The sequence below is a fragment of the Triturus cristatus genome, chromosome 4_2 (assembly GCF_964204655.1).
Source record: "Triturus cristatus chromosome 4_2, aTriCri1.1, whole genome shotgun sequence".
Classification (NCBI taxonomy): Eukaryota; Metazoa; Chordata; class Amphibia; order Caudata; family Salamandridae; genus Triturus; species Triturus cristatus.
The window spans coordinates 981764776-981790574 of record NC_140586.1 but is presented as its reverse complement, the minus strand read 5'-3'; the positions used below and the strand labels follow the sequence as shown (position 1 = coordinate 981790574).

Here is a 25799-nt window from a genome sequence, read left to right as displayed (position 1 = left end):
CTGACCCTAAACTATTCGAGTGATTTACATGAGCACCAGTTACGTTACACAAGGACACATTCATTTTTGGTAAGCACAGGGATATTATTTGTTTTGCCCAGAATCACAGGATGTTGAGCCGAGACTACACCTGGTTCCCCAACTCCAAAGTTGGTAGCTCTGGCTGTTATACCACATTGTCTCTTGAATCACAATTTAAAATCACAAATTATGGTAAAGTTGCATTTTAAATTTCAATTCGGAAAATGCCACTTTTATAAAGTTGTCATAAATATAGGGGCTTGGCCCAAGACAGCTAGAAAGGGCCTAACAAAATTCAAAAACAAAAATAAACTAACCATCACTTTTTAATTGCTGTTAACATTTTCTAACAGACTAGAACAATTCAACAAATCAAATGGTCTGAAATATATATTTACTTGTTCATTTAGTTTTTGTCAAGAATATAACTCATGCATTTTTTGAGTCAGAACAAGGGTAAAGCCTTATATTTCCCGACATTAAACATACACTAGGGTTCACATTTCAAACATGAAAACACGACAGTTGTACAAAAACACATGATTTACAAACATTGGCCAAGTCTTGTTATTCTAAACGAGCAGCGCCCTTGGAGCTGATTTTACAGATAAATTCCTCCTCAAGATCACGGTGCTGCTAAACCACAAGGAAATATTACTGAGCCTAATAGGTAGTAGACATTTGATACAATTTCCTACGATAGACAAAATTAATTAACTACATGTCCCCAGTGGTCAATAATGCCGACGCGTTTCGAGTCCTATTATTATTGTTGGGATTCGCTTCAGGGCTTAGACTGGATACAAATCTAAAAGGAAAATTGAAAAATAAATCTGTGTTGGTAAATCTGGAAATACTTCAGAATCCATTGGTGGATGTGTGGTAACACCCTCGCTCCACCCATTGAATGCCTTCTCAGGGCAGTGTACCTCTGGGCCGTGACTTGCCCTTCGTTGTGTTACTCCAGAACCACCAAGCAATGCAGGGCCACACGAGGTGGGCTTGCGTGGCTCGTTGAACCTTATGTTAGCTTGCTTGATGCAAGGCCAAAGCAATCTATTAATATATGTGGCCCTTGGTTCCTAACTGCTCGTCAGCTTTCTGATGGAGCTGAAAAGCAGATATTCCAAATCTAGTAGAAGCGATTACACCACCGTTCATTCACAATCATGGCCACGTGCTAAGGGTGTGTCGGTAGGGACACAAGGGAAAGAGCTAAGCACTTATCAGTATGGTCAGTAGTATGAGCAAAACTGTGATAAGCTATTTAAGAAAAATGCAGAAACATTAATCAAAATATATCCTATGGCAAAACATGTGTAAATGTCTGCATATATTGTTGAAAATTAATTTACCTTTGTACATCTGTGGTTGAAGTTTCCTCTTCTCTATAAAGAGAAACAAATGAAGATACAATCATTAATCCTTGTTTTAAATAGAAATAGATGTCTGAACAATAAATGTGTATAAATGCAGACTATATCAGCAAAAGTCTCAGAGAATGTAGAGGAGAAATGATACAGTCTGTGCTGAGACGTTCCCTGGATCTCTTCACCAAACCAGCATGCTTAAGGATCAAAAGGTGCTTGTTCTAGACTCTCAGGCCCTGATTTACAATTTGTTAATGCAACACAACGCACCAAGACATCTTGCTGCACTGCATGGAAGGGAGAGGGCAGGAAGGCACCATATCTATCAAGATATGACGCATTCCAGTTCTCTGCCGAAGCTTTGCACACACTGCTGCCTAGTGTCAACGCAAACACCCTTACACCATGGTGCACGGGTGCCTGGTTTACAGGCAGGATTGTTTTTGTGTAGGAAGGTACACTTTCCTGCACAGAAACACTTGTCAGAGTTGTTTTCCTCTTTCTAAGTGTGCTGCAGAATGCTGCCCACTCAGAAAGAGAAAATAACGAGTAGAAGTAAAGATATTTCTTGTAGCATCTCCCCTGGGAAGGTATGGAATTCTGAGGCTTTCCCATGTCTACTATTATTGATTAATATTTTATGCCCTCCCATGACAGAATCATGCAGACAGCAACTTGCGCTACCTTGTCTTACTTCAGAATTACCAAGCCACTGAGGTCCACACATGGTGGCCTTGCGTGGCTTGGCAAATCTGATCTATGGATGGTGTTGCCCTTGCATCACCTTGTGTGACGCAAGGACAACTAATCTATTAATAAACCTGGCTCAATCAATCAATCATCGTCGTCGACAATCATTTCTAAACTCCAGTGTATTACAAAATTGAAATGTCGGAGTATGAAATGTTTTACTGACTTTTTGATAACAATTACCTTTGAGCACCAAAAAGTCACCTTTTAAATCACTTGCCTGGGTACCGGAAATCGGCTGATTTCCTATTACCCTGCCACCAACTCACTCACTGGTTTACTTTTCTCACTATTTACTGTAATCTTTTAGTTATTTTCTGCATTGTCTTCAAACATAAAACCCAATTTTTCATTGAACTAATTGTGGCACTTTAATTTACTCGAATTGAATGGGACCACTGTTCCTTTATAATAATCAATCAATCAATCAATCAATCAATCAATCAAGGCATTTGTATAGCGCGCTACTCACCCGGAGGGTCTCAAGGCGCTTGGGGGAGGGGGGTCCGCTACTGCTCGAACAGCCAGGCCTTGAGTTGCTTCCTGAAGGAGAGGTGGTCTTCGGTCAGGCGGAGGTGGATGGGGAGGGAGTTCCAGGTCTTGGCGGCCAGGTAGGAGAAGGATCTTCCTCCTGCAGTGGCTCTTCGGATGTGGGGGACGGCGGCGAGGGCGTGGCTGGTTGATCGAAGCTGGCGGGTGGGAGTGTAGAAGGTCAAGCAGTCATTGAGGTATCTTGGGCCTTGGTTGTGGAGAGCTTTGTGTGCGTGGGTGAGGAGTCGGAACGTGATTCTCTTGCTGACAGGGAGCCAGTGCAGGTTTCTCAGGTGTGCGAAGATGTGGCTGTGTCGGGGGATGTCCAGGATGAGGCGTGCTGAGGCGTTCTGGATGCGCTGGAGTCGGTTCTGGAGTTTGGCTGTGGTTCCGGCGTAGAGGGAGTTGCCATAGTCCAGTCGGCTGGTGACGAGGGCCTGGGTGACCGTCTTCCTGGTTTCGGTGGGGATCCATCGGAAGATCTTACGTAACATGCGTAGGATGTTGAAGCATGATGCGGAGACTGCGTTGACTTGTCTGGTCATGGAGAGGGAGGAGTCCAGGACGAAGCCCAGGTTGCGTGCGTGGTCTGTTGATTTGGGTGCGCTGCCAAGGGCAGGGGGCCACCAGGAGTCGTCCCAGGCGGAGGGTGATGATCCCAGGATGAGGACTTCCGTCATATCTGAGTTAGGTTTCTGGCGGCTGTTCATCATCCTCCGGCTACGTCTTTCATCCCTTCGTGTAGGTTGGTTCTGGCGGTGGCGGGGTCCTTGGGTGAGGGAGAGGATCAGCTGGGTGTCATCGGCGTAGGAGATGATGTTGAGGTTGTGTTGGCGTGCGATGGCTGCGAGGGGGCTCATGTAGACGTTGAAGAGGGTGGGGCTGAGTGATGATCCTTGCGGTACGCCGCAGATGACTTCGGTGGCCTCGGATCTGAATGGGGGGAGGCAGACTCTCTGTGTTCTTCCGGCGAGGAAAGGGATGATCCATTCCAGTGCCTTCTCCTGGATACCGATGTTGTTGAGGTGCTGTACTAGGGTGCGGTGGCAGACCGTGTCGAACGCCGCGGAGAGGTCCAGGAGGATGAGGGCCGTTGTTTCCCCGTTGTTGAGCAAACTCGGATGTCGTCGGTGGCTGCGATGAGGGCGGTCTCGGTGCTGTGGTTGGCCCGGAAGCCGGACTGCGAGTGGTCGAGGGATCCGTTCGTCTCGAGGAAGGCGGCCAGTTGTCTGTTGACGGTCTTCTCGATGACTTTGGCCGGAAAAGGAAGGAGCGAGATGGGGCGGTAGTTTTAGAGGTCGGTGGGGTCCGCTGATGGATTCTTCAGTAGGGCGCTGAGTTCGGCATGCTTCCAGCTTTCTGGGAAGGTGGCGGTGTCGAAGGAGTCGTTGATGATGTCCCGCAGGTGGGGTGCGATGACGGAGTCGGCCTTGTTGAAGACGTGGTGAGGGCAGGGGTCGGTTGGAGATCCTGAGTGGATGGAGTTCATCGTGCGGATGGTGTCTTTGGTGTTGACCGGGGTCCAGGCGCGGAGGGTGGTGGTGGGGGGCGTTGTTCCGGTCGTAGGGTGCGTCGGCTGTGTGCTGAAACTGTTGTGTATGTCTGCGATCTTGCTGTGGAAGAACGAGGCGAGCGAGTTGCAGAGGTCTTGCGAGGGCGTGATGTCGTTGTTTCCGGCGCTAGGGTTCGAGAGTTCTTTGACGATGTTGAAGAGTTCCTTGCTGTTGCGGGCGTTGTTGTCCAGTCGTTCCTTGAATGCGGATTTCTTGGTGCCGTGGATCAGCTGGTGATGTCTTCGAGTGGCGAGCTTGAGGGTGGTCATGTTGTCTGTAGTTGGGTCTCTGCGCCAGGCTTTCTTGAGGGCCCGGCAGTTCTTCTTGGAGTTCTTGAGTTCGTCGGTAAACCACGATGCTTTCTTGGTGCCGGGTCTGGCGGGGGGGGGTCTTCAGTGGAGCTAGGTCATCTGCGCAGTTGCTGATCCATCTCGTGAGGTTTTTGGCGGCTTGGTTGGGGTTCGTTGATCTGGCGGGGGGGTTCTGGCTCAGGGATGTGGTGAGCTGGTCGGCAGTGATCTTGTTCCAGCTTCTGCGGGGGACCATTTGCGGGTGGTGGTGAGTCGTGGTCTTTCTGAAGCAGAAGTGGACGCAGCTGTGGTCTGTCCAGTGGAGTCCGGTGGCGTGGCTGAAGGCGATGTCCTTGCTGGAGGAGAAGACGGGGTCAAGCGTGTGGCCGGCGTAGTAGGTGGTGGTGGTCACCAGTTGCTTGAGTCCGAGGTTGGCGAGGTTGTCCAGCAGGGTGGTGGTGTTGCGGTCGTTGTTGTTCTCCAGGTGGAAGTTGAGGTCCCCAAGGAGGATGTAGTCAGCGGAGGGGAGGGCGTGCGGGCTGATGAAGTCGGCGATGTCTTCGCTGAATTGTGTGCGAGGTCCCGGGGGTCTGTAGATGAGGGTGCCTCTGAGGGTGGTCTTGGGGTCGGTGTGGATCTGGAAGTGTAGGTGTTCGGCGGCTGTGAGGGTGTCTTCGGAGTTGGTCGTGATGCGGATGGTGTTCTTGTGGACGATGGTGATGCCTCCTCCAGTCTGGTTGGCGCGGTCCCTCCGGGTGATCTTGTATCCGTCCGGGATGGCGATGGCGATGTCGGGTGCTGAGGAGGCGTTCATCCAGGTTTCAGTGAGGAAGGCGACGTCTGAGGATGTGGTGTCGAGCAGGTTCCAGAGTTCCACGGCGTGTCGGTGGATGGAGCGGGTGTTGAGCAGGATGCACTTCAGGTGGGTGCTGCTGGTTCTCGGCTTGGCGGGTGCTGTGCCGGTCCTTATGCAGGTGAACTTGCAGGATTGGCAGGTGAAGGGTCCGTGGGTGCGTCTTGGGGTGGCTCTGCAGCAGCCGGGGATCCGGCCGGTGTTGAGTGCGATGAGAGTGGCGGTGTTGTAGGTCTGGCGGGTGGGCTGGCCTCTGCGGGGGCCAGGGGGTCCGGCGCTGGGTGGGGGCCAGGGATTCCGGCGCTGGGCGCGGGCCAGGCGCGGACGGGCGCAGACGGGCTTGCCTTAGGCACGCCTTAGGCGCGCCAGCGGTGTGCCCGCTGCGCGCGTCCGCAGCGCGGCCGCTGCGCGGCCTCCATATGAGTGGGAGAGGGAGGGAGGAGCAGCTGGGAGGTGGGAGCGGGGCGGCCAATGGGGTAAGAGTGGGCGGAGCTACGGGACGCGGTGGCGGGAATCGGGCAGCGAGGAGGGGGCACACAATCAGGGGTACAGAAAGCAAAAAAGTGGAACAGAAATCAGGGCACAAAAGGCAAAAGGCCACAAACACTCAGGGCACAGAAGGAAAAAGGGAGACAGTCAGTCAGGGCACAGAAGGCAAAAGGGGCGATGAGAGGCACAGAGACGACAGGAATATCGTCAAGGCAGAGGCAGACACGAGCGGCAGCGATCGAAATGCAGGTCACACAGGGGGCTGCGTGGCGGTGAGGGGAGCGACCTGCCTGGTGAACAGGCTCAGTCTATATACAAAGAAAGCCTGTTGAGTTGAACTGGCTTCCTCTGTAAGTCTTTAGATGTCCTGTCTGATCAATAATGTGCTCCGTGTAGTGCATACAAAATTAGAAAGATTGATTTAGAAGCAAGATACGCAAGTGTAGCTGCAAGGAATGTCTTATCTATCACGCAACAGACTGTCAATCAATCACTCTGGATGTATAAAGTGTGGCTAATCACCCAATAAGGTATCCTAGGAGAGGGAGGAGCGCAAGGTTCAAGCTACAGACGGGTGGGAAACCACAGTGGGAGAAGGCACGGGGGGAACAGGTAGAAGAGGGCGGAGGATGGATCCAGGGAAAGCGAGGGAGGGTGGAGGTAGTTCCTGAGGCAAAGGGAGAAGTGGGAGAGACAAGAGGAGCGAAAGCAGAAAAAGCAACAAGTCAATGCAACAATAACTGGCACAAATACAGGCACTAAACGACTAGGAAGGAACACAGAAGACTGAGCTGAGCTATGAAATGGGCACAAAAGACAAAAGGCACAAAATACAAACGGGCAATAAAGCAGGAAAAGCACAAAAGAGCACAAGAGCCAAAGCACAAAAGACAAAAGGGCACAGAAAACACATTTCAGAGACACCAAGCACAATACAGAAGAAAGGGCAGAAAAGGCAGAGTGCAAAGCACAAGTCCAAGCGAAGGTGGGAAGGATTTGGTGGAGCAGATTGAGAGTAGATGGAGAGAGAGAGAGGAGGAGCGCAGTGAGGTGAGGCCTCGTGGCAGAGAGTCGGGTCTGAGAAGGGCCTTAGACTGGTCGGATGCCCAGTCCAAAGTGAGTGTGATCTGGGGCCCAGGCACCTAGAAGAACAAGCAGTAAAAATACAATAGGTCTCGCCTTTTATTAAGTTAAAGCCATTTGGTTTGCTCTACAATACCATTAGCAAAGCAAATGGCTTTAACTTAATCAAAGGCGAAACCTATTGCATTTTCAATGCTTGTTATGTTATGTATGGCCCCTCAAAGTCATCTGCCCTTGTTTTTAACTGATCCTTCAGGACAGAGGAATACTAGGGCGAGCCATACATAACTTGGCTTCTCCGCCCTGATTTAAACATAAAAAACAAATCCGGCCTCTTGCTACCCTCTCTTACCCCCCTTTGGGCCCTCCCTCCCCCTCTCCCTGAGCTCTGCTCTATGGAGCAATCAGGTCACTTTGTTTCTCACTGTTGCCATGTCACAGCAGTGAATAACCATATTTCGGATACACTCTGCGTGATCCTGGCCCTGACATCCGTGCTTAGCAAGGACGTGAAGAGACACATCATTAAAAACATAAAATTGCCCCAATTCTCCAGGGAGCAGGCTCTTGTCTTTAAAGTTTATTTTAAACTGACAGTGCACCAAACACACTCTTCAGTTTGTGAACTCTGTGAAAAGAGCGTTGTGCTGCTTGTCATCAGATACGTCATGTGACCCGCCTGACACACATGTAATATTAATGGAGTATTCACCAGCCCAGTGAATGCCGCTGCCCGCGTCCCACGCAGTGGGACATCAGCAGGGCAGCTCTCTAGTGGCCGCCCGTCGCAGCCTTCCCCCTCTTCTGCCTCGCGCGCGAGGCTACGCCCAGGGAGGAGACCTCCCAATAGTGTGTAGGTGGAGGCGGGCCGTTGGGGGTGGGGGCGAGGCTAGCCCCCCTACTTAGGCGGCCCTCTCGCCCAGTTCCTCCTCTGCTTTCTGCGCGCCGCTCCAGCCCGGACACGCGTTCCCCGGTATGCAGGGGTCTCCTGTAATCTCGGCGTGAGGTCGGTGCGGTATTCTGAAGGGGTCGGCGCGGTATCCGGAAGAGGTTGGCGCGGTTGGAGTCTCGGCGCGGTTGGAATTCATTGAGGGGGCGCTGCCCCGCCCGTTGACCATGGGCCGCATGGGGTTTGAGGGGCATTTGCCCTGCTGGAGTGAAGCGCCCAGCGGTGGCTCCATGCGGGCCCGGTTTGCCAACTTATATCGGTGAGTGCATTTGTTGCGGCCGTTGGCTGCGGTCTTGTAGCAGGGCGCGGATATGTCTCGTTTAGCGGATTGGGCGTGGGGGGGACCGCATTGCATTGGTCACTGGTGAGCCCCCCCCCGCCTTTGAGCTTGTAAATTGGGAGATGCGTCGGGGTCGTGTTTGGGGCAGGCGGATGCCCAATTGTTAAGCGAGTGGTTGCGGGCACAAGAGTGGGTGGATTGGCGGCGGGCTCGAAGCGGATGGTCCGAGGTTTGCCAAATACTACTTCCGGGTGTTAATACATCCTGGGGGAGGAATACTCGATGTTAGCAGCATTCTCTTTCGTACTGGGCATAAAGATGTGCACTGATTGCGACAGCGAGGGTGGTTGAACGCACTCGGACTTGAGTGGCGAGATGCAGGATTCGTAGGGTGCGAAGGAGGATCGAAATATCAGGTGTGGCCATATAGGCCTATGTCGCAAGATGTAGTACCGACGCCTAGGGAATGGTGATTGCGAATCAGTTGTAGGGGTTCGTAGGCGCGGATATGTTGTCAGATTTGGGGGTCACTGATTAAGTAGCAGGAGGCTGGCTTCATTGGGGCTAATACGGTTTTTGTGAATTAGCAGGTGGCGTGGTGCAACGCAAATTTCGACGAAGTAGAGGGGTTCCGGGCGCTCGTGATGAGATAGGGCGCCGTTTTTCTGAAACACAGCTTCCTTTTATATATACGGATCCCAGCTTGTGAGTGGTGTGCTCGTGAGTAGCGTGAATGAAAACATGGGCAGGTTCCTTTCGTGTCTGCTTCTGAGGTGTGTGGGCACTGATGCTTCGAAGCAAACCCGAGCACGTTTTCTTGGGTATATTGTTCCCTGCGTGCGAGTGGGGTGAGCAGAAACTGCTACGAAAGCCCGAGCAGGTAGATTCCTCGTGTTGTAATGATCCCTGCTTCTGAGTGGTTTTTGTGTCTGTGCCGATATGTTGAAGGCATGAGATGTTTCCTTTGTTATTTTTTGCGATCCCGGCGTCCGAGGGGCATCAGTGGGGACGCGGTTACCTCGAAGTAAACACGAGCACGTGTTTCTTTGGTATAATGATCCCGGCGGGCGGGGTGTGTAGAGTTGACTTGTGTTTTGATCGCCCGTGATCTACCGGTGATGCTTGGCACCCACAATCCTCCCATGCCCAACTCTTCATTTTGGTGTGTCCCCTTGCGGCGGAGCGGGTGCTATGTGTAGCGCTCGGATGACGATTGGACTTGGGCGGGCTAGCGCGATGTCATAAGAACCTCAAGGGAGGTAAAGGAACAAGAGTGTGGGCGCTCTGTTGCCTGGTTGGTTCCGGCTCAGGTTCGCGCTGTATAGGCCCCGGATTGGGAAATTGCAGTGTTGGGTGTTTCTGGGATCGCTTGTTCGGGCTCCGGCCGAGCCTTCATGTTGGTTTTAGTATGTAGTTACGGTGCCCGTGTTCGGCGCTCCAGTGCCTTCGGGTCGAGCCTCGCTTTTTAAGATGTTCAAAAAAAAAAAAAAACCCTGCGGGCGCTTCTCATTATTCATGTAGGACAGGCAACGTAGTACTGTATGAAGTAATACTGGTTTCTTCAAGTAAGTGGTCTTTAGTGTGGTAATAGGACCGGGTCCGGTAGCTCAGCGAACTTCAGGGACCGGTGTCCGGCCTTTTGGTCATAGCTCCGATTACTCAGCCTTTCATCCAGGAGGTTGATTAATTGAGCACCACTGAGTTGGGTTACTAGAACCATCTGCTATTAAGTGCCAAGTAACCTAATTGCTCAGCCTTTCATCCACATGGAGTCTTAAAAATGAGTACCTTGGAGTTGGGTAACAATTGGCATGTTATTTAGTACCAGGTTACCTAATGGTTCAGCCTTGCATCCATTGGAGGTCGATAAATGGGTACCATTGAGTTGGGCAACAGGAACAATCTGTCTCAGTGCCAAGTTACCGTATTGCTCAGCCTTTCAGCCTCCTGAGGCGACATATGAGTTCCTTCGAGTTGGGTAATAAGGACCATTTATCATTTGCGCCAAGTTACCACGGGTGTACATGCTCCCTCGTTGTTATAAGTACTTGCGATTGGAGAGGTAGGGAAACCGTTTAAGATATGTCAAACAGTGTAGAATTCGTCTGGCTAGAAAGAAGGGATCGGGATTTCATTTTGCTCGTGTAAGCGCTCCACACTTTCTGGCCGAGTTAGCGCCATATTTACATGCATAAATTCCCTGTGGCTACAGAAGCTGCACACCGAAGGGAGAAGTGAAAAGGTAGGGAGCAGGGGTACAGAAAGGGCTTTGCAGGACTTGGCACTGTACACCTCCCTTAGGACAGGAGAGCAGGCCTTCTGTTACTGCCCAAAGGTGTGGAGGCTTCCAAGATGAGACTTGGCCCCTTCCACAACAAGAACTAATATTTGGAGTGCAATCATAATATGAATAGTCATTTTCAAGTGTTCTCTCCATGCCTACAGGCTTCTGGTTACTCTGTTCAGACACCAGCACCGTTACACACACCCCCGTTATATGTATACTGTATATTTACGGCGAAAGATGGCCATTTCTGGAAATTGTTGTATGTACTGCGTGAAGCCCTGCCCCTTGGCCACAGCATTACCGTTGTCCCCGCGAGAGTGTGAGTTTTACAGCATTTTAGTCATGTGAAGGAGACGAGCATAGTTGAGTAGACTGCCTCAAGTCGTTAGTTCTGACTAGGCACTTTTTTAAGAACTCTGCTTTTGTGTGTGAGATGATTTTCATCCGGCAAGGAAATATATGGGAAGATGGGAAGGGCCTTTAGGGGTCTACATATTCTGATTGGCACGAATTAGAAATAACCTTGACGAGGAAGGTAGGGGTCATGTTTATCATTGCCTTGTTTTTGTGATAGGTGATATTTGGCTTCATGAAACATGGGGCTGCATCACACAATTTGGTACTGAAGTAGTCGCAATGCAGCACAAACGGTGAACTGCAGCTATATGCAGGGGCTTTGAGTGGGAAGGCATTTGTGTAAATAGCTATTGTTAGATCCCTGGGAGAATCCAACATATTTGGAGAGGAAACCTTGCACATACCTCCATAAATTTCTTCATATTGGGAATATGAAGCAAGAAGTAGGGGTGAACTTTGTCTATATGCAGCAAGAGCTGCTCAGAGCCAAAAGTTGAACTGAAAGTAAATACAGAACATGGCCTCGCACGTCTCTTTTGGGACCCCTCGTGAGCCACCTGACCTCTTGGCAAACTGGAGCCACAGCTTCTTCGACTTGCACGTGGAAGATGGCCTGATGCTCTTGGGATTTTAACGTCGACTTTGCCTCGACACTTTCCAGTAATTAAGGAACGGTTTAGGTTGTCGGTGCCTCTATTCTAAAGTAGCGTGCTGGTGGTGAAGGGACAATAAATATGCCTTTAAAACTTGTTTTACCACATGTGCTGTGCATTCAAAGACAGGTCATGTGTCCCTTGTTGCAGTTTGGGTTAGCGGGGGTTTGATTTGCCTTCCTCCCATGCATTGACATGTCATGGCATTGTCGCTTGTCTTAGAGATTGGGTGGCGTTGCTTGAGTTCTACCGGGCGGGAACTGTCGGAGTACACGTGGTGAGTCGGCCACCTTGGAGGCATGCTCCTGAAGGGGTAATGTGTATACAGCATCCACCAAGGGGTAAGTGTCCTCCGCCACAGTAGATTACCTCGTGGGCCCGAATCGGGCATAGGGTGAGGGGCCCGTTTTGTTGTGTCCGTCAACGTCCCTTGTCCCGGAAGGAGATGTGATTTCCCGGTGATTGCCTGCAGTTGGCCAGGCAGGTTGACCTATTGTGTGATTTCTTGGTGGCCACTGCTTTACCAGCCTTTTGTGTACGTCGTTCATCGCCACCGGCCCAACATCGTACTCTGGTGGTTATGCATTGCAGATGTCCTTAACGTATTTGGTAACCCAGTAGATGTAGTAAATAGACCCTGGGAAGCAATGATCTGCCTGACTTTGCCTGGTCTCACCAACATTGACCACGGCTCTCACTGTGGGTAATGCACACCCTTCCTCGGGATGCGCTCGGGGCCCGTAGGTATCCCTGGTGCCTTCTGTTTCAAAAAATATTCACACTGAAAGGGCTTGGGAGTGTAAAACTTTAGTAAGTTTGGCTAGTAGTGTTGATGACCCGGCCTTACCATGCCTGAACGGAGGCATTTTTCAAGAGGATATGCCTGTTAGCCACAATGATGTCGCACTATCCTATGCACCATAGAGGCTTAGTCTACCCAGTACTGATGTGAGATGGGAGGTTGATTGGTAGTATTCCTGCCTCAGCGGCACTGGGGGGGGGTCTGGTTGCAATGCTCTGTTGCAATTGCAAATTAGGCCGAGTGGACTTGGAGCGCCTAGTGTTGAGTGAGTGTTAATGTTACCTGGTCGTTCTTGGCCTCCTGAGGGTAGGATGACCCAGCGGCAAGCAACAGCTAGGGTTGTTTTTGTGTGCTTCAGTGATCAAAAAAAAAAAAAAGCACGGGGGCCCTGGCTCACACGGTTGTGGGCAAAGATCACACACGCCACAGGTGCCGAGGCCTGCCCTGATGCCTGGCGTTGGGCTCCCAGGTTACCTCGGAAGGGCTAGGCCTTCAGATGCTGAAAGGATGTCCGTTGTTATTTACTCGATTGTTAAACGATGGGTTATTTCCTGGGTCATCCAGCGGGGTAGAGCATTAGGCGCTTGTCTTTCCATCGGGTCGGTTTGATGCGGGATGGTGGTTTTTGGGGCAGGTCACAGGCTGCTTCCTCTCGCTGTGTTTGTACTTCTAGGTGTGGTCGGGTCACGTGACGGAAGAGAGCAATCATCGCATGGTATAGCTGGGCATGAAGGAACGCCAGGCAAGATTGTAGCGTAGGCAGATAGTGGTACTTAACGGGGACTGGACGTTGCTCTCAATGGCATGCCGCCATGTTGGGGGACCATGTACCTAGGTCACGTACATCAGGCAGTGACAGGTGGACTGGGACCATGTGTACCAGAATATACAGGAGTGGTTCCCACCACGGTCGGTCAGATGGGAAGCTGTCATCTTGATTCTCACTGGATACCCTCACTCCATCACGCCTATTGTAAGCTGAGGATGCCTGGTGACGCTGTTAGACCTGCTATTAGTTAGTACACTCTCTGTTGTGCCTGGTCCGGTTTGTCTCGCATCAGGGTCAGTTTGGGGGTACTGGCAAGTTGTTTGCTCTACGGCTGAAGCGGGCGCTTCTAGAACAGGGCAAGATTGATTAGGCCAGGCAGCATGACAAAGGTCTTTTCGGCACTGACAGAATGGTGCAGGCTGCGAAGTAGTGCCATTACAGAACATGGATTTGTCAACATTCAGCTAGGAAATGATTAGCAGCAGGAAGGTATTAAACCATGGTGAGCAATTGGTTTTGGGTTCGTGCTCAACAGGAGCAAGGGAATTGCATTCTGTTCCATCAGGGTACGGGGAACGTCTATAGCACCAGATACTGTAAAGCTGCCATCTTCGCCCTGGGCTGGGGGATCAATGTCTTCCAACTTTGCAGCAAAACTCTGAGAAGGCAAAAGGCATACTTGCGATGGTGCAACGGGCACTCAGCAGTAGCGTTAGATGGGTCATCATACCCTGGTATGACGCAGTGATGAAACATAGGTTGTGGCCACACACGACCAGGCACTCGAGGGCAGCTGGGGGCGGGGGTGTGCCAGTGCCAAGAGGGTGCGGGTTGCCTGAGTATTGCTGCTGGCCTGGAGGGAGCACTACTCGGATCGCCACAAGGGCACGCTTTGTTTCATAGGAGGCTGAATTGTTACTCTTATGGCATGGTGCCAGTTGCTTTAGTTATGCGCATGTTTCTTGCAGTGTCAGAAACATTCAGAACGCAATGCTGGTGGTTAGCCTGTTGTCAGGCTGTTCAGAGGTATTTTAGCTCAGGCATGGCCAAGCATGGGTTATAGGCCGGTGGTCTGCCCTGGGATTCGTGTTAACAGGCAGGTGAAGCAGCAGAACTTGGAGGGGCTTGGGTTTGACCTCTGGATACTTGGGCGGAGCCTGGTTGCTCACTTAGTAGCCCGCCCTTGAGTTCGACGAAACAGGTACCTTTGATGTGAGTATCAGTACCGGGTAACTTCTCCCGCCCTCCAGCACTGGCTGGCAGCTATGCAGATTGTGGAAGTGGCCTTCCAACAGGGGCTTATGGTCCATATGATTAAGGGAAACACCGGGGTAACACTTTGGGTACTAATCTGCAGGAGAACACTTGGCTTTCCCAGTATTCAAATAGAGTAGCATTTTACACGTTGTTCTCCTCTGTGGTCACCCTGATCTGTCTCTCCCTGGTATACTAGCGGAATTTTGGGAGGGCAAGGCCTTACATTTGGTGGTGACTGATGGAATAGGATGGGCGTACTCCAACGGAGTGAAGGAGGAAGTAAGGCAGGCTTGTCAACCCTTACCTCCTCCCGCATGGGCACTGCCAGGCAGGAGTGTCTTGGCAAAGAGATTGTTATTTAGCCATGCAAAGGCAACCTTGGACCATCGCCTATTTTAGGTTTAAGGTCATTTCAGTCTAATCCACGGGGGAGTTAGAAAGGTCACGCCCTGGGCTGGTCACGTAGAAGGGTCAATAGGTCCATGCAAAAATTTATGGAGCGCAGGGGCATGGGCTTCATCAGACATGCATTGATCCAAGAGAAGGTTGAGGGGTACTACGAGAAGGATGGGGTGCACCTGTCCAGGGTAGGGATGGACATGTTCCTGCTCGACGTACAAGAGGCGCTAGCTAGCAAAGGATATCAGTAAAGCCATGGGGGGAAGGGGGGGCTCTGGCAGCGACGGTAGCCTCCCCAGAGCTGTGGCGGAGTTACAGGGCGATCTGGATGCAGACGGGTACAGTAAGGGTACCTCTGCGACAGGCGGTACAGTAAGGGTACCCCTGTCCGGCACAGTAAGGGTGCCCGAGCCAAGGTCCAGGAGCCGAAGGGGGTTCTGGGAAGACCGCGACGGCACCCCGTTAGCCCTTCGGGCGGTTGGGGGGCCTGACCAACCGGGGGTGTGCCACAACACGCTCCGCCCCTGTCAGAAGGGGCGGGAGTAGGAGACAGATCACGTGACCCAGTGGATGATCTGAAAATAATTATGTGCCACACTGCCGGGCATCGACCCACCGTGTGTGCTGGCTCACCAGGCGGGCGGAGCAGCTAGGGGCTGCTTGCCCTGGATTGCCCGTAAGATAACCCAATTTTATTGTCATACTATGTTGTATGAAATAAACCTGCAGCAGTTCTTCACCCACAAAGAATGTGTCAGTGTAATCATTGGGTGACGTCTGTGCATGCGTGTTGATTGAAGCGGATGACGGTGTGGTCACTATGCCGCTGCCCGCGTCCCACGCAGTGGGACATCAGCAGGGCAGCTCTCTAGTGGCCGCCCGTCGCAGCCTTCCCCCTCTTCTGCCTCGCGCGCGAGGCTACGCCCAGGGAGGAGACCTCCCAATAGTGTGTAGGTGGAGGCGGGCCGTTGGGGGTGGGGGCGAGGCTAGCCCCCCTACTTAGGCGGCCCTCTCGCCCAGTTCCTCCTCTGCTTTCTGCGCGCCGCTCCAGCCCGGACACGCGTTTTCCCACCCTTTCCGCTTACCCTGCGTGGCGCAGACAGCGCGTTATTGGAATATTTTAATATTTTCTTTTGCGTTGCAGGCGGAGTTACAGGGCGATCTGGATGCAGACGGGTACAGTAAGGGTACCTCTGCGACAGGCGGTACAGTAAGGGTACCCCTGTCCGGCACAGTAAGGGTGCCCGAGCCAAGGTCCAGGAGCCGAAGGGGGTTCTGGGAAGACCGCGACGGCGCCCCGTTAGTCCTTCGGGCGGTTGGGGGGCCTGACCAACCGGGGGTGTGCCACAACACGCTCCGCCCCTGTCAGAAGGGGCGGGAGTAGGAGACAGATCACGTGACCCAGTGGATGATCTGAAAATAATTATGTGCCACACTGCCGGGCATCGACCCACCGTGTGTGCTGGCTCACCAGGCGGGCGGAGCAGCTAGGGGCTGCTTGCCCTGGATCGCCCGTAAGATAACCCAATTTTATTGTCATACTATGTTGTATGAAATAAACCTGCAGCAGTTCTTCACCCACAAAGAATGTGTCAGTGTAATCATTGGGTGACGTCTGTGCATGCGTGTTGATTGAAGCGGATGACGGTGTGGTCACTATGTCCTGAGGGCACAGGAGACACAAATTGCGCCTTCAGCAAACTCTGTTGATAGCTCATTGGGTGAACGCACTGCTATAGGAACTCTTAGAGACTGGTAGTGTCAGATTCCAACAGTGAAAAATCCGTGCAGCACTTAGTGCTTTGAAGAGGAAATCAAACCGCTAGTAGTGTCTGGGTGGTGTATACCATCAGCTATTATGGCCACTGCTTTGAAGCCCTAGGCCGCCACAGTAAGCGCTATATTGAAAGTAGGCAATGATACTTTAACAACTTCAACAAAGGCATCAAACAACATATATTATTACAGCATTTTAATGTGGGGGTTTATTTAATCTGAGAACGGACCTTTCTTCAAATCATTACAAGTCAAGCGCTTACAATGACGAGGATATAAGAAGTGAATGGTTCCCACTCCCGGTTCAGTGGGACATGGGTGGACTTTCCATAAAATGTTAAAATGTGAGACCAATAATAGCTCCTAACAGCGCTCCGGAGGTGTCCCAGCGCCACCCCGCTAAGTTGTATTTGTGTCTTGTACTAGTACCGCAAATATCAGCCCTGGCAGAAGACATCTGGACTGGATGTACTGGTCACACTGCTAGAGGCCAGCCTGATGCTACTGTTAACTAAAGATATGTTCCCCCTTTCATCGACTTTATAAGGATGAAATGAGGTGGCTGTCACGGGCACTGATCTTCAGGATGTACACAACGCTGAAGCAAGTACCTAAACCCACTGAGGTATATTACCTGCTCATATGCGGTGAGAACATTTTGGGGGGACATTTGATGAAGCCATTGTGGAAATTACCTTCCTGAACCCCAAGACCCGCTGAGATTTGGAGGAGTGTTCCCAAAGCAGAACTGAAATTCTACACCTGGAATGCTCCTCCTTTCAATACCAACCCTCCCCCATCTGTTAGCCCCGCCCCTCTGCAGGGCCAGCAGATGCCCATTCACACTTTAACATTTCCATTTGCCCATTTCTGGATTTTCCATTTACAAGGAAGCGGACCCGGGCACTTCAGGGAAGTGAACACAGGTTACACCACCAGCACTCCGCGATGTGTGCTCCTGGGCTCTGTGAGTTGCCGAGTTCCTGTTTTCTCCCAGCCGTGTGCGCTCTGGCACTTCTGAAAGTGGGGAGGGCGCAGTCGGGAGGGGCCTGTCCGGCTGCGTGACACCTCTCCTGGTGGGAGTCATGGTCTCTCCACACCCCCTGAGTTGGGAGTCACTAACCAGCAGTGTCTTTGAAGGGAGGCTGCAGCAGCAGGGAGGGGCGAGACTTCCCACACCCCCATGCCCCCTGCCGTGCCCTTTGGAGCTGTGCACACCGCTTTTCACAAGTCCAACAATGCACGGTGGGAGGTGCCGGTGTGCCAGCCTGCCCGCTTGCCCAAACTTGTTACCTCCCACCCCCTTTTGAAATCAAACTCCCTGTCATGCGTAAGAGAACCCCGTGCCGAACTCTCGCCTGCCCTGCACCCAGCTCACATCACCAGGAGCAACGGTGCGTGGCAGCTCAGGGGATTCGTGCACCTGCTGCGAAGATCTGCCTCTAAGATGGCGCTAAGCAGGATCTGCAGGCCTCAGTATTGGCAGGACACCAGATTTCTTCTGCAAGGTTACTTATAACAGCGAAAATTGAACTACCTGCGTGCACCGATTTGTTTTACAAAACCCAGGCTCTACTGACCCAGAAGAACAGAAGCCCCCTACACTGTTAATGTTCTAACTGAAGGTGAGCTGCCACGGCCTGACACCACCCAATACTGTCCATACACTTACCAGGTTTGTGTAAAAAAGACACTCAGTGGCAGCGTTGTGAAGTTGTGAGTTTGTGGTAACAAGCACTGGTAATAAACAAGTGAGCTGGACAACCAACCAACAGGACCCTCAGCGAGAACAATGTGTTGTTTACATTGCATTTACATAGCGCTTATTACCCCAGACGAGGCGCTGCACTAGTCTCGTGTGTCCAGTGTTCATCTAGCCATTTGCGCAAAGAGCGAGATACACACAAACGCGGGGGCTAATTGTACTTGAGGTGATTTCACATTTTTGGGGCGCCAGTTTTGTGGGTGTGCTAAAGAAACAAGGAAGAGCCAAGTGTGTATGCTGAAGTCAGCGTATATTCATGATAGGTATAGGTGGTGTGAACGGAGGGGAACAAGCAGTCCTACCCAGGTATTGAAGGATGTGGGAGGAAAAAATGTTGATTCTCGGCTGCTTAGGAATGGTGTCTATGCCGTTGCTGACAGGCGGGTGAGGCCGATAGGTTTAAAGATTTTGGAAAGGAACATAAAGATTGCTGGAAGTTGCGTGCCGAAAAACAAAAGCGGGGCATCGGGTACATGCGGGTGTAACGGGTAATAATTGCAACAAGCACGCTCCGCTTTCACTTTCCTCCATCGCGAAAGCTTTCTTGTCCTTATGGGGCCATGTATTTGAAACACATTGCCCCATAAAGATAAGAAACCTTTTGCGATGAACGCAAAGTAGGCGAGGCAGTCCGAATGGGACGGCTGAAAAAGCTGAGCGAATACGTCACCAGGAGCTCTTTTCCAATGGCTGGCCACAGTTTAGCATAAACGGTAACACCGGCCAATGGAAAAGCGGAGCGTGGCTTAATGCCCCTTACAGAAAATACCTCATATCATTAAATCTCGCCAGCGAGACTGCGCGTGCGTGCAGCCTATGCTAGCGAGACCTACAAAACAATGGTCGGGCATAATTCTGGTCTTAATACTATTTCTTATGTCCATATTGGATGTGAGGCAAGAAATATGCTGAATGCAACAGAACATGAACAGTGAGCGTGAGCAGCCACTCACCAAATGTGCTTTAAGGTTCGGATTTTCCCCTAACTTAATCCATGTTTTAGCACTATTTTACTAACACAAAATGGATGTGAAGAAGCATTTTGTGTGTGGAATTTACTGAATGAAGCAGACTGTAAGTAGCGAGCGCAATCACCCACTGATGCTCAATAAATGTGCTCTCATGGCAGGATGTATCCTCCAAATTACGTGAGCTGGTGTACAGAAATTACTCCAATTACTCCGGCGTAATTAAAGTTCCGACACGGGCCTAGAAAACACCAATAAATAGAGGTAGGTAGATAAAAACAGACAGCTTCCTCATCATTATATAAACATTATTTTAAATAAAACAAATCAAAACAATTAAATGAAAAAAAAACACCTTAAAACTATTAACCCAGTTAAATAAAATCCCAGCCTTCCCAACTCTTTCCTTTCTGCTCACTCCTGTCTGTCTGTTCTGTCACTTATCCTTCTATCACCTTCCCTGTTGCTCCAACCATCACCAGCCCAGTTCACAAGGAAGCACGGATGCAAAGGGCTGAACATTCAAGGCCCCCAAACCTCCTTTCCAGATTTGGGGGTTTCTCCAGAAGTAGACAGTGTCTGACTGAAGATACCTGCTTGTTGATTGACTCTTGAAGCTCTGCTGCCTCCTCACATGCATGACCCAGTGAAGTTGTTGACATTTCCATTATATAGTAATTCCCTACCATGATGCTACAGTGCACAAGAAAGACACAGGCACTGTGATTGGCTGCCACTATCTGCCACTATCTGCATCCTGCATCACACTCTGGTATACCCATATTGATGTAAATCCAATCCAATCCTTCAGCAGTCATAGCATACTACATTCGTATCTTTTATGATATTAGTTTTCATAACCTAATTGTTCTTCTTGTATTTCTTCCTCTTACCTGCACATTGCACTCCAGCATCACTTCTCATGCGACAGGCGTTATGTCCCCACGCATCATGAGGACAGTCGAAGAAGGACGCCTCTGCTCCTGTGCATCGAATCTGACTCAGCCACACTGGGTGCCATCCTGCTCCAAACACTCTATTGCTATTTGGTGCTCTTAAAGCTGATCCGCATCCAAGATGTCTACAGACCACCTCAGCATCCTTCATATCCCAGTGAGAATCGCAGACCGTCCCCCATCGCTTCCCATGCCTGACCTCCACCCTTCCGTTGCATTCGTCACCAGCATTGACCAAGCGGATCTCATCGGCACCACCTGTGACCAGTGGAGAGAAGGGATCAGATATTGAGTACATTGACCACTTCTAGAAGGGAGACAATCAAAGCTCAGTAAAGAGATACAATATCTCATCGACACCACCTGTGACCAGTGGAGAGAAGGGATCAGATATTGAGTACATTGACCACTCTAGAAGGGAGACATTCAAAGGTCAGTAAAGAGATACAATATCTCATCGACACCACCTGTGACCAGTGGAGAGAAGGGATCAGATATTGAGTACATTGACCACTCTAGAAGGGAGACAATCAAAGGTCAGTAAAGAGATACAATATCTCATCGACACCACCTGTGACCAGTGGAGGGAAGGGAACAGATATTGAGTACAGTGACCACTCTAGAAGGGAGACAATCAAAGGTCAGTAAAGAGATACAATATCTCAACACCATCTGTGACCAGTGGAGAGAAGGGAACAGATATTGAGTACATTGACCACTTCTAGAAGGGAGACAATCAAAGCTCAGTAAAGAGATACAATATCTCATCGACACCACCTGTGACCAGTGGAGAGAAGGGATCAGATATTGAGTACATTGACCACTTCTAGAAGGGAGACAATCAAAGCTCAGTAAAGAGATACAATATCTCAACGACACCACCTGTGACCAGTGGAGAGAAGGGATCAGATATTGAGTACATTGACCACTTCTAGAAGGGAGACAATCAAAGCTCAGTAAAGAGATACAATATCTCATCGACAGCACCTGTGAACAGTGGAGAGAAGGGAACAGATATTGAGTACATTGACCACTTCTAGAAGGGAGACAATCAAAGCTCAGTAAAGAGATACAATATCTCATCGACACCACCTGTGACCAGTGGAGAGAAGGGATCAGATATTGAGTACATTGACCACCTCTTGAAGGGAAACATTCAAAGGTCAGTAAAGAGATACAATATCTCCTCGACACCACCTGTGACCAGTGGAGAGAAGGGAACAGATATTGAGGACATTGACCACTCTAGAAGGGAGACATTCAAAGGTCAGTAAAGAGATACAATATCTCATCGACACCACCTGTGACCAGTGGAGAGAAGGGAACAGATATTGAGGACATTGACCACTCTAGAAGGGAGACATTCAAAGGTCAGTAAAGAGATACAATATCTCATCGACACCACCTGTGACCAGTGGAGAGAAGGAATCAGATATTGAGTACATTGACCACTCTAGAAGGGAGACATTCAAAGGTCAGTAAAGAGATACAATATCTCATCGACACCACCTGTGACCAGTGGAGAGAAGGGAACAGATATTGAGTACATTGACCACTTCTAGAAGGGAGACATTCAAAGGTCAGTAAAGAGATACAACATCAGCAGTCAGCAGAGTTCACTGCTTCTCCCCCTGAGATCACAGATGGACAAACAGATCTGCGAAGCTGAGCATTGTCTCTGTAAATCCTGAATTTATAGCCCTAATAAGATCTAAAAATAGTCTGTGAATGAATCATGCCATTTAGAGATTCTGGCATATTAGCACAAGCTCACCATTAAATACATAATTATATTAAATGTGTATGAATAAGCGGTTGATAATACATGATGCAACATTAGTTACGGGTCTTAAACAATCATGTGCATCTGCAAAATAAAATCAGTTCCCTGAGGGATTTTTGGATGGATAACTTTAACAACATTAGAGTCTTTCCTAGAAGAAAATTAAAATATTATTAGACTATAAAATTCAGCAGTCTATAATTCCCACGCTGGTGGCTTGGTTTAGAGTTTGGCAGGTGGAGTAAAGGCAGCCAGGGTGGAATGCGCTGGAGTAAAGGTGGTCAGTGTGGTATGCGGTGGAGTAAATGCAGCCAGGGTGGAATGCGCTGGAGTAAAGGTGGTCACTGTGGTATGCGGTGGAGTAAAGGCAGCCAGGGTGGAATGCTCTGGAGTAAAGGCGGTCAGGGTGGTATGCGCTGGAGTAAAGGCAGCCAGGGTGGTATGCGCTGGAGTAAAGGCAGCCAGGGTGGTATGCGCTGGAGTAAAGGCGGTCAGGGTGGTGTGCGCTGGAGTAAAGGTGGTCAGGGAGGTATGCACAGGAGTAAAGGCAGCCAGGGTGGTATACTGCTGGAGTAAAGGCAGCCAGGGTGGTATGCGCTGGAGTAAAGGCAGCCAGGGTGGTATGCGCTGGAGTAAAGGCAGCCAGGGTGGTATGCGCTGGAGTAAAGGTGGTCAGGGAGGTATGCGCTGGAGTAAAGGCAGCCAGGGTGGAATGCGCTGGAGTAAAGGCCACCAGGGTGGTATGCGCTGGAGTAAAGGCAGTCAGGGTGGTATGCGCTGGAGTAAAGGTGGTCAGGGTGGTCTGCGCTGGAGTAAAGGTTGCAATGGGGTATGCGGTGAAGTAAAGGCAGCCAGGGTGGTATGCGCTGGAGTAAAGGCAGCCAGGGTGGTTTGCGGTGGAGTAAAGGCAGCCAGGGTGGTGTGCGCTGGAGTAAAGGCGGTCAGGGTGGTGTGCGCTGGAGTAAAGGCGGTCAGGGTGGTATGTCCAGCAATACTTCGCCCACCAAATTTAAAGCTCACTGTCGGCCCTAAGACCACTCTATGGGTTTACAAGAACCACCATTGCAGCGCTTTATACAAAGTCATTTAGAGTGGGAGTTTGTTAGTGGATAAGTGAAAACAAATAGCCCCGACACCAGGGAAGTTTTCTTCTCTCTCACAGTGTAGGTGTATTATTTTATTTTATATTTTTATTTTAATTGTCCCTCACTGCCTGGATATTTCTGAATTTGACAGACAGTTAAAAAAGCCATCTGACCACCCATTCTATAAAGGGTGGGTGGTTGAATGGCTTACCTCCAACGTCTCATGCTTTCTCTGGTCATCGCAGAAAGGTTTACTCTGAAGGAGTACATTTTGCTCCATTAGTGTAACCCTGGTGGTCCGCTTGGGTAAGCTGACTATGCGTTTGGCAGCCAACGTTTCTTATTTATTTTATTTTATTTATAAAGTTTTATATAGCGCGAACATGACCCACGGGGGTATCAGAGCGCTTTACAGTACATAATTCTCACAGGTTATACATACAGTCGGAAATCGCATGTAATACAAAAGAGGTAGACATTGGTGTTTGGATATAATTGGTGGCAAATAGGCAACAAAGTGTTAAATATTTAGGATGGTAATTTGTTCATTAGCAATTTTTTGAAGGTGGTAAAAGAGTAGATTCTACGTATGTCTGGAGGAAGGTTGTTCCAGATCTTTGGTGCGATACCTGAGAAAGCTCTGCACCCAGTTCTCTTTTTGTGGAAGGATTGAGGTTTTAGTAGTAGTGAGCTTGCGCTTCGCGTATGTCTGCAACCTCCCTTCTTACTGTTGCCCTTATTAATTCCTTTGTTTATAGCACTTATAGAATGCTTCATCCCATACATTCTGCAAATTTAGCTGTTGTTTACTATTACTTAGTTTATTGGTACTAAAATTATTCACCACAGAACCTGAAAAGCTGAGTTCCAGGTTCTGAGCTCATGATGTGTAGGGCACAGCAGACATCAGAGGTGAGCATTAATCCATTGCTGGGTGCTTCCACCTAAAGATAACACTCACTATGAATTTACAAAGTTAGAAAATTACAATTAGCCCTTGGGCAAGCCCTCACAAGTGGGCCATGGCCATTAAACTGGGTTGAGCTGAGGTTTCACAAATGAGCCTCACTGGACCCAGAACAGGTAGTGAGTTTATCAAAACTGTGAGGTCACACAACCGCACCCTATAATAAACCACATTCCTTGGACCGCACAGCAGAAAAGGTCACAAAGGTCAATTATTCCACTAAGGGCATGTTTTATATGTCGGTGGACAGGTTACTCCATTAAAATGGTGTTGGAAATCCCATTCGCCAAAATATAAATCCAATGGAACATAATGGAATTCATATGTTGGTAGACGGTTTATCAGTCATTTTTCTGATGGAGTAACCCGTTCTCCGAAGTATAAATGAGGCTCTTAATGTACCCTGGTGTTCCTATGCTGGAGGCACCTCGAACACACTGTGCAACAGCAAGCCATATCCCCTAAAACTACAGGATTCTCCTGAGTTCCTAATACAACAAGGAGAGCTGCTTTATGAAAAGGCCGATCAACAAGCTAGCCAGTCCCTTCCAGGCCTCCTGGGACACTGCAGTCCAATGTGCCATTTGTTTTGTGAGCATCAGACCCTAATGTGGCCCTTTGAATCAGCTGCTCGAGGTGGGTACATTTGTCTTTTTCTCCTTCCTTCTGTCGTGCCTCTAGTGGGCTCTTTTCTTAACAGGAGTGGGTGTTTCTACTGCACTTATGCGACACCCAAGGTTCCTAAGCCTACGCAGTCAAGTTGACTCCTGTCTACCAGGCATTTGCTCGTTTGCTGGTGTGGAAGCCAGCTGCTGCGGTCCTATCTTCCCCGTCCCACCTCACCTTCTCACACCATGGCTCTTTCAATTGTAAAGAGAGGGGTAGGAAACATGCAATCCGGATGCTCACTCAGGCTCTGGGGCTGTCATGTGCCCGAGTTAGGCCTGGAAGGAAATAGTGTCACTTTACATGTGCATGGTTCTTTCCTAAAGTTGCCTTCCCTTTGTCACATTGACCTTTGACACACATTTGCATTTACAATGCTTGGGTAAGTTTCTAAGAAACACTGACGTTGCTGACACAAAAGAACTTTGTGAGAACACTATCACACAGCCTTGGCATTAGGTGCAAGGCCCTCACATGCGTGATACAAATGTGTTTGTTATTTACGTCCATATAGCGACGCAGCTATCTGTAGAACGCAAACAATGGTTACCCGATCACAATCTCGGCCCGAGGCAAGGATGACATTTTCTATATATAGCCTTTTGTTTACTAACATAATGAGAGGAGACACTTCTGCTGACTTCGAGGGGTCCCTGCAAGCTGAGGTTTTCGATTAGCAGCTGACAGACACCTACCTGAGGGGTGTTCAGTTCGTGACCAAGATGGGCTCCAACATTGTTACCCACCAGGTAAAGGGGTTATATCCTCCAGAAGGGGGATTCGTGGAAGACCAGACATTCACACCCTAGAGACGTTGGTAAGGGTTTGCATTATAGACGTACACTGGATTGTTATAATGCCGTATTTGCATGCATATATCAGCTGTCTCCACAAGGTATTGGTTCTCTTTGTTTTATTCACTGTTTTGACACTCATCATAACCTTTGTCTGCTTCTGTCATATTTTCTACACAAGAATCACACCCTGGTGTTATTAGGCCTGGACCTAGCACATGTAGCACCAGTGGTGAAACACTGGCGTCTCAGCATGTTCTAATACAAACAGCGCCAGCTGCATCGATACCATCCTGAGAAAGAGAAATCTGTGCCTTCTCCCAATATTCTCTAGGCTAATGGAAAG

At 49.8% G+C, this 25799-nt stretch overlaps 1 protein-coding gene across 2 annotated transcripts in view; it reads right to left on the bottom strand.

The window, feature by feature from the left end:
• Positions 1 to 25799, bottom strand: part of LOC146839206 (CD5 antigen-like) — a 768433-nt gene that overhangs the window by 69427 nt on the left and 673207 nt on the right. For both annotated transcript variants that reach the window (XM_085603219.1, XM_085603218.1), the window contains exons 5-6: positions 20096 to 20416; positions 1377 to 1409 (exon numbers count right to left, since the gene is read on the bottom strand). In XM_085603219.1, the coding sequence (XP_085459345.1) occupies positions 1377 to 1409; positions 20096 to 20416 (354 nt within the window). The remainder of the gene's footprint in view (positions 1 to 1376; positions 1410 to 20095; positions 20417 to 25799) is intronic.